At 36.3% G+C, this 9,676-nt stretch overlaps 1 protein-coding gene across 2 annotated transcripts in view; it reads right to left on the reverse strand.

Moving 5' to 3' along the window:
• LOC106459946 (dnaJ homolog subfamily C member 16-like) overlaps positions 1-9,676 on the reverse strand; it is a 153,401-nt gene that overhangs the window by 60,753 nt on the left and 82,972 nt on the right. For both annotated transcript variants that reach the window (XM_013919618.2, XM_022386521.1), the window contains exon 5: positions 1,392-2,076. In XM_013919618.2, coding sequence (XP_013775072.1) covers positions 1,392-2,076 — 685 coding nt within the window. The remainder of the gene's footprint in view (positions 1-1,391; positions 2,077-9,676) is intronic.

The raw sequence follows: 9,676 nt of genomic DNA on the forward strand, positions 1-9,676 counted from the left end.
TTAACTTTTTTCCAGGTGTATATATATGTATATGGGCCGGATTCTTTGCAGTAGGTGTCTTCTTAGAAAGATGAATACAAGCAGATTGAGAGGGATACAGAAGTTTAATAGGAGAAAAAGATCTCTATGCTGGAAGAAGAGATTCAGAGGAGGGGAGCTCTAGAAAAGAGATAAGATCCCAACCACATAGCACAGAGAAGGAGTCTTGAGGTGAGGAGAACATGGCAACTGAGTCAACACAAAGCTCAGATTGGAAAGAATCTGCATTAATGCTAAAATAAATGAAGAAGGGAAAAAAATACTACTTCTAAGGTATGCTTCTGTAAGCTCACCCATGAACCAGCAAAAACAACTGGAGTAAGAGGAAAAACAAAGTCACATAGTTAAGCTATTAAAGTTACAGACAAAAGTGTGGTTACCTGATTCTTGTTAATGATAGAAGAACCAGAAGGAAAAGCAGGCTGTGGAAAAATCTGATCAAAATATTTCAAAGACAAGACAGCAGCCTCTACAGAAGTAAAGGCATAGTCCTAGATCTGAGACAAAGAATGTATGATAGAATCAACCATTTGATATATAATGGTGTTCACCATCAAAGTATCTCAGTTGCCATTGAAGTAAAATAAAACTACTGCTGCAGAGGAGGGTCTGTACCTTAGGAGGTATCAGAAAGGTGAAATTAGAATTTTTGTTCAATATAATACACAAAACTGAATTAATTGAAATTATTAGTAGTAGTATTTTTGCCATTTTCTTTCATTCTTTTTGCCTTCTTTTTTATATGCATTTTCTGTTGTTGTTCTGTGTCTTTGTTGATGAAACTGAAATTGATTATCATTGTCTGCCTAAAACCAATCCAAAGGGGTTAATGATAATGGGTAATAATTATTGCAAGGAAGCCATATCATAGTCTCTTGAACATTTCTCCCAAATCTTCTGGTTTGGTTATGTAAGGAAATAAATTAAATATAAGCAAAACAATAACTTTTATCAGAAGATTTAACTGAAATTGTTTTCAACTCAAAAAGTTGCATGTAACACAAAAGATCTTTTATTTCATTGAAAGCCTAAGAAAATGACACATCTAAGCAATGCATTGCCAAAGAAAAGAATGAGTTTTTGGCTTACACTAATGCTCAAGGGGAGTATTGTGCAAGGAGAATGTGTCACACTCCTATTGGTGAAGGGGTATAGTCTAATACAGACTGTATAATAAACTAGAGCAGTTCACATTACTGCAAGTAGGGATGAGAGATCTTAGAATGGGTTGATGCAGGCACAAAAACATTTTGGCAGAAGTACCGAGGCACTAGCTATTTCTATGGAAAGGTGAATAATGAAGTAAAAAAAAAATTGAATAAGAATAAATCGATATTCTGTAAAATCCTTACCTGACTTTTTCTCTTGGGTAGGTACTGTACTGAATAAAATCTCTCATCACAGCTCGATATGGGTCATGGGTTTGAGTGTTCTGAGTGATGAGAATAACGCATAGCTGTTTCCTAGATTTTGCTGCCTCTGGAGGGCAGAGTTGGTCAAAAAGGTGCTGTGAAGATAAACGTGGGAGAAGAAGAAATTTGTTAGCCTCCAGAACATCCCGCATTGTTTGAGGAGCAAGTTCACCCATGCTAAGAGTTGCCACAGGGGATGTCACATTCTCATTGAATACCAACAAAGAATCCATTTGCTTGTTTACTCCATAATGTCTACAAGTCTCATCAATTCCTGGACTTCCAAGTTTGATAAACCCAAAGGAAGCATGCGTGTTGTACTGATAAGCCAATAAAAGATAACGAAGACGAGGGGGTTCCACTTGACTGAAGAAAAGTGCCCTGACCTTATTGTCAGACCAACCATTTAAAAATTTCTCAAGGGAGTTATCTTTCACATTAACTACTGTTTTGTAGGGAAACAGTTTGCGAGTAAACTCAATGATTTTCCGAAAGCTTAGCAGGTCATTCTTATAATGAATATGTCTACCATCAATTACCCCTATGAGATATGGCAGTGAGTTCACCCCAAGCTTCTTTGCGAGGGCTGGTTCATTCTGCATGTGAATAGCTGCTAAGCCAACTCCTATGTAAACAGAGAAAAAAAAAAACTTTCTACATAATTACTTACAACACTTTGCATAATTCAAGTACCAGTAGTCCAAAACAAGCATATTCCACAATGTTGATTACATTAACTAGTATTCAATTATAAAATTTGTATTATGGTGAAACAAAAGAACACAATTACAATAAAATAATTGGTATTGTAACATTTAAAAAGGGGGTATTTGCATTTTCTTTGGAACCTCATTTTAAATCTTAACAGGAATTGGACCCATTTTTGGAATCAATCACATCCTGTATTCTCTTGCTTACAATTGCTACTAGTCATTCTTACAAATCAGGTGAGATAGATAGAAATTATTCTCATAAAGCAGTTCCAAGTTCTGTTACTAAAGCAGTATTTTAAACATTCCAGAGCTACTATTTTTGATACAATTAAGAGGTTTAGGCTAAAATACCTTATCTGAAAATGTATTTTCAATAGATACTCACCTCCTCACACACACAGCATAGCTTGATTCTTCATGGATCTGCCTATGAGACTTGCATCCCACTAGCCCAGAGTTAAATCCCACTTAAATTCATGTTTTTAATGTGAAGTGCCTTAGTGCATGATGATATCATCATGTGACAGTAGCCTTCCACCAATAGGATAGCAACACAATCTCCTTGCTCAATAACTCCCCCCTAAGCACTTGTGCTTGAAATAACTTCATTTTAAGAAGAGGCAAGAAGAAAGTGCATTGGAAGTGGGGAGGATGGGTGGAAAGGTGTGAGAAGGTGAGTATATATCAGAAATGCATTTTCAAGTAAGGAAAATGTTAACTTCCTAAACAATATTTGAAACAAAATATTTAAAATCCTTCATTGAAATGGTGTTGAGATTTGAGCAAACATTAAGCCTAGATGAGCTCCCTCCAGAAAGTGCATAAAGGGAAAGCTCAGGAAGTGTGACACTTGATGGCAGGGGCTTCATAAGGGCACACCCGTGGGAGACTACATCTCCTCTCAACCAGGATATACTCTTCACCACCGCCCTACTTCCCACCATATATATATATATATATATTGCTGTACATAATCAGTGAGGAACTCTCCAAGGTTCATTATCTCAGTGGCAAAGAACTGTTATGTGGTAAGGATTTCCTGTGCTCCACTTGAAGAAAGGGAAGAAAATTCACATTTGGGAGACCCAAATCAACTCTATCAACTATACTTTGTTTTTCCTTTACTGTTAGGTTTTTTTTCTTCTTCTGTTGTCTCCAGTTTGTTCTGATCCTTCCTTCTTTACTGACCACTTCATCTTCTTCCCATGCCTGACTTGGAGTTTGATGTGGTTTTACATCCACTCACACATGCTACATTTCAGCCATTGGCTTCATGTTCATTATACCTTCTTTCTCTGAAGACATGTTTTTTCTTCTCCTCACCAGTGGTTGCAATCATTTGAATGTATATCTTGTTGATGCTTCTTGCACTCTCTTTCACTATACTTACTTATTCTTCTATCAAGACTGGTCCTTTCCTCCTAAGACTTCAGCTGCTCAGGGAGGTGATCATTCTTTCACATTTTGTCACATCAGATTCATCAACTGTATTACTCTCTTTCATCTCAATTTCACTGACCTTTAGATGAAACCCTTCAGGCTGGCATGGGGATGCATCTGCACATTTTTCTCTCATTATCTTCATCATCTGGCTGTTTTGGGTCCTGTGTGATTTCGAGTTCTTTCAGTCACTGTTCTTTAATAAAACTGTATATTGTCTTTGAGAAGGAGTAAGAGTAAGAATATTTTCTTTTCATCACCCTTTTCCCTTTTATAGAATCCCACCAGGTTGCTGGTGTTGCCTCTGAGGGTATACTTATTTCCCAAAATACACATTTGGCAAGGGTAATAGAAAGTGCTTAACCCATCTGCCCTAGCTCTACCACTTCCCACTGATGAGATGGAGTGTTCTGCAACACTACATGAGGTATTCTTGTGGTATTAAAACTCAATTACCCTATCCAGACCATACCATTCCATGGACTATCATGGAAAAGGCAAGCACAAGGGAAGTGACTGCCCACTTCCTTGGCTTGCACTTGCCAGTTTTAAAAATTGGGAAAAATAACTGTCCAGCAGGCATCTGATATGAGTTCAGGCACTTCTTTGGGGTCTCCCAAATGTGAATTTTCTCCCCTTTATTCAAGTGGAGCACAGGAAATCCTTACCACATAACAGTTCCTTACCACTGAGGTGATGGATCTTGAAGAGTTCCTCAATGATTGTGTACAGCACAATATACATATGGTGGGAAGTAAGGTGGTGGTAGCATTGTCTGTGTAGTGTAAGTCACCCCTCAAACAGCTAGTGTGCTCCCCTCCTGCAATGGGAAGGGTTTATCACCCCTGTCTCTGTCTGTGCAATTGAGTCAAAGTGAGACATATACCATATGGTCTAATTGTGCCCTAACCATGCTACACTTCTTGGCTCACTGACCAATTGTGTGAGGGTGCTTGGTTGATCATGATAAAATTCTGTCCATCCCTGTGACACTTGGGGCTGCTTTGCCTTTCCCTCTGTTTCCTTCTGGGTGAGGAGTATATCCTGGTTGAGAAGAGATGTAGTCTCCCATGGGTGTGCCCTTATGAAGCCCCTGCCATCAAGTGTCACACTTCCTGAGCTTTCCCTTCATGCAGTTTCTGAAGGGAGCTCATCTGGCTTAATGTTTGCTCAAATCTCAACACCATTTCAGTGAAGGATTCTAAATATTTTGTTTGAAATATTGTTTAGGAAGTTAAAATTTTTCCTTACTTGAAAATGCATTTCTGATATATACTCACCTTCTCACACCTTTCCACCCATCCTCCCCACTTAGGAGGAGTTATTGAGCAAGGAGGTTGTGTTGCTATCCTATTGGTGGAAGGCTACTGTCACATGATGCTATCATCATGTACTAAGGCAGTTCAAATTAAATGTGATTTTTAGGTAGGAGTTAGCTCAAGGTTAGTTGCATGCAAAACTCATAGGGAGATGCATAAGAGATCTAGCAATTTTGTGTTTGGTGAGGTGTCATCTTGAAATTTTGAAACCACCACTGATCAAATTGTGCAGTATGGCATAGAGCATTATTCTAAAAAAAGAAAGGCAAGTTTTATCTTACAGCATTACATCAATATAAGCAATGCACTGCTGTTAAGTGTGTCAAAATAAAAAGCATTAATTGTTAATTTAATTATTATGGGTGGACAAAGATCATACTAGCTAAAATTCAAATCATGATGTTACAAAACCATTCCTAATAGTTGAGAAAATATGTTCATATACACATTCTCAACACTGCAGTCATACAGAGATCTGAAGCACAAAAAATGATAAACAGGGCTAAACTCTCTTGATAAGATATTGTTCACTATTCTTCATCTTAATTTTGATGTTCAAGGCACCATTAAAGCCTTTGTTTTGTAATGAAATAATTATGGATGCAGCATGTCAAAGAAATCAGGAGGTTAACCAAAGATAGTATAATATCCTACATTTCTGAACTTTCAGTAAAGTACTGAGTGACGAATATCATGTAATATGCACAGTTTTATTTCTACAACACATTTTAACATTTAAATGGATTGAAAAATGTTTAATTTGGGCAGTCAAATTTACATTTCAGATCAATACATCCAGTGGTCTTTCATTGTTTATGAACATCATCCCACAGTGAATTTGGAAAATATAGGTTGAAATGTTTTACAAACTCATACCATCAACACTGAATCCAATAATTGTTCCTTCAGAAAAAAAATTCATTCCACCCTTTTTCATTACATTCTTATTCCAGCAGGGTGTCTTTACGTACTTCAGATCTTTGTAATCTCTAAACAACAGTAGATAATATAATGTGCATGCAAATTTAGTACATATGGACCCATTACTAGCTAAAGAATGTGCTGTCCCAATACATTTGGTAATTTAGTGTAAATCAAATATGTAATTATTATACACTTAGAAACAAGTATATGGTTTACACATTACAAAATATGCACTTAATATAAAGTTTCAACAGTAACACTACTATTAAACTTACATTTGCATATCAAACAGTTCTGTCATAACATGCACCAAAAACAGTCCAATTCTATCCACCAAGATGAAAATGTTCACCCATATATAAGATTAATATGCATATATACAAGCTAAATCTGGTATAATATTCATCTGCAAAGCAATTCTTATATGATTTCTTATACCAGAAATTATCAAAACATAAAAATAATTCTAGACAATAAATATTTTACCATGCTTTGACACAAGACAAAGAATGTTACTGCATGTTAGTTTTATCATGTTCAAATAACAGGATAAAAATACATGTTCAATAAATTAATACAATTTATAATTCAAAGCTGCAAATCCCTTATCTAATTCTTATCTGGATGTTAATGTGTTAGTTTATAAGCAAGCTACTGTCCCAGATTTTTTCTGCAAATGACTTTTAATCACAGAAAATAAAAAACAAATGCTTATATTTTATGCAAGTAAATTTACTTTCTGGTAAATAAATAAAAAATCTCAGTATATCTAAATGTCTGTCTTTCCCACAGTGAGATATTTATGTATACTTTACATGAATATACTGTTACGACATCGAGGTCACGTGACTAGTATCACACCACGTCATTCTCAAATTTTCACGTCTTTTCCTTAAATCTCGTGATCTTTCTACATATAGTGTAGTCTTGTATATATAAGACCTGCTACGAAACGACGGAGAGGTATTGTGTAATCGAACTGAGTATTGTCGAGCACGAGCGCGTGAGACGTTCTAGCGTTTGTTATAGAGCGACTGTTGAAATTAAGTGTATCGGTAAAGTTGTATTCGGAAAGAATAAACCAGTTTTATTTAAGAAAGGACTTGTGTCGCTAAAGTTTCGTCGGAACGAATTTACGGAAAATTAAGTAACGACTGGAGGCGTAACAATATATTGAAAATTCAGCCTGTCATTGATTGCGATTTTTCATGATATGTGAGCTAATATACTTTATATGTAAACTTGGAAATCTACTTTGAGTGTAATGGATAATCTACTAAATTCAACATATATGTAATGAAATGTAAGAGGTAATATTTATCGAATTAAAATTTTTGTAGATTAAATAACTATTATCTACTGAGTAATACCTGTACCGATTATTTGAGGGGCCGTACTATCTTGGCCTCAAAGTAAGGGTAGTGAACGTTATTGATTCTTTACATATTATATTTGTGGGAGTCTAAACGTTCAACGCTGACACACCTACCTCAAGAGCGAGGACTTTCCCGCTCGAGGGTGTAAATAAACGAGAAAACGTTTTTATCTTTTTCTTTTTTTTTTTGCTTTCCGCGAGCATGAAACTTGTAAGACACAGATGTTGCCCAGGGTACAATACTTGTAAACTTAGTATAGCTATCAATGGTAGTTTTACTGAATTCTTGAAGCTAATTTTTAGAGTTTCAAACAGATTTATCTTAAAATAAACGATATTTTTTATTTGTTTGTTTTGTTGAATTTCGCGCAAACTTGCCCGTGGGCTTAAGTATGGAAGCATATTATGCTAATGTAATACGTGTTTTTGAAAAATACAGACCAATGTTCTGTTGAAACAGTATGCTTCCCCAAAATACAAACAACTTCATTGTGTTTTAAAACCGTTTTTTGCCAATTTATTATTATTACTCGTGGGCTATCAGCGCCACCTAGTCGTCCCTAATTTTGAAATGATAGACTAGAGGGAAGACAACTAATCGACACCACCCACCGCCAACTCTTGGATTACTCTTTACCAACGAATAGTGGGATTGATCGTCATATTATAACGCCGCCTCCCCGACTGAAAGAGCGAGCATGTTCGGTAACCGGATTCGAACCCACGACTGGCAGAGTGCGAATCGAGTGCCATAACCACTAGACAAATTTTGGTTGTCTGTTAGTTGAGCGTAAAACTACACATTGGATTATTTACGCTGCGTCCACCTCAGGGATAGAACCTGAAATCTTAAAGTTATAAGTCCTCAGGTTAACAAATGAGCCCACCGATGGAAAGAACGGGAACATTTTGTTTGACAGTTTCGGAAAACAAATGGCAGCCTATTTACAGCAAAGACATGTATTACGGTGAACATGATACTACAACAGAGTACCAAAAGTACTGCATCAACTGTAATTTTAATAATTAATTTTATTTTCTTACAAGAGAAGCCGGTAGTGAAGCCACTGATAGATACGTACTGGGGTTATTAAGAAAATCTCGCAATTCAAATACTTTCCAACTTAATTAGTGTCTGAGTAAAAGTACTTTTCCATTACATTTACAGTCAGAGCCAGCTGTAGTCAAAGTTATGGCCCGTACGAACATTATATTCGGCGCCCCTGCCCCTGTATAATTGACAAGAACTGCTAATTGCAGTGTCGAGTTTGGCACTCCTTGTGGTTGCCACTCTTGTGTGGGAGCGCACGTCCCCCACCTCAAGGGCCGGCTCTATTTACAGCTATAAGCTGATATTTCAAAACAGTGCTTGTTGAAGCGCAGTCATGTTTGGTCAAATTTAAAGCACTATTGTATGCTGCGTATTATATATATATATATATAATTATTGATAATTAAAATTATGGAATAACTTGACGGTTTTTACAACGTGTATGCGTAATGTCTGTGAAAAATTGTGACCTATTGATTTACCAAAGGAAACTGAGCAAATTGCTAGTAAACAACACTTTTTTAAAATGTAACTTAAGCTAATTCAGAGATAAACTATGTGCAGAGGTTGAAACGTAAATAAGGGAAAAAAGACAGAAGTCGATAAAAATGTGTAGCTTTTTATTAGGGACGCTAAAATTGCATCTATTTATATATATACTGTACAATCACTCAGTAATTTCAATCGTTTGAAAAATACTTTTCCTCTATATTCGTCATTAAAAGTGAAAATTAAAAATGTTGTTCGACTCGATTACGGTAACAATTTCAAACTGTCATGTTATAAGGCCTATTTTTTAAACACTACCCTAGCGGAAAACGGTAGACATGACGCTTCTGTGCATAAGAGAAGGAACCCAATCATCTTACTTCTCATGATTATTTTATAATTACCGGTTTCGTTAATTGATTCCTGATACCGATTCGTGTTTCATGATTTCAGGAAAGTGTAACAGTGGCGTAGCAAGAGGGGGCAGTCGCCCCCGGGCGCAGGTGTGAAGAGGCGCAAAATTTCCTCTGGCATATAATGCCTATTAATTAATAATTATGCCCTCCCCTAGGATATAGCGCAACTGCCCTATGTTAAGTAAATATGACAGTGTTACGCTATTTGTGTGTGTATTACGCTTGCAGTTTTAACTTTTAAAAGCCGCCCACTGAAATACAGTGAGACCGAATTGACGTACAGAAGTAAATTACACTATTCCATCATTCATCTGCAGATCAAATACAAGTCCTAGAGTACAACGTAGAAGTAAATGTATGTTCAACAAAAAGAAAATAAGAGATTGATGTAACATATTAACTGGTGTGCAAGATTGGCAATATATGCAACAGGCAAGGCCTAAACCTAGATCTAGTAAACATTATAGGCCTAATGTAGTGGATTGTAATTGTATTGGC

Source organism: Limulus polyphemus, unplaced genomic scaffold, assembly GCF_000517525.1.
Source record: "Limulus polyphemus unplaced genomic scaffold, Limulus_polyphemus-2.1.2 Scaffold685, whole genome shotgun sequence".
Lineage (NCBI taxonomy): Eukaryota > Metazoa > Arthropoda > Merostomata > Xiphosura > Limulidae > Limulus > Limulus polyphemus.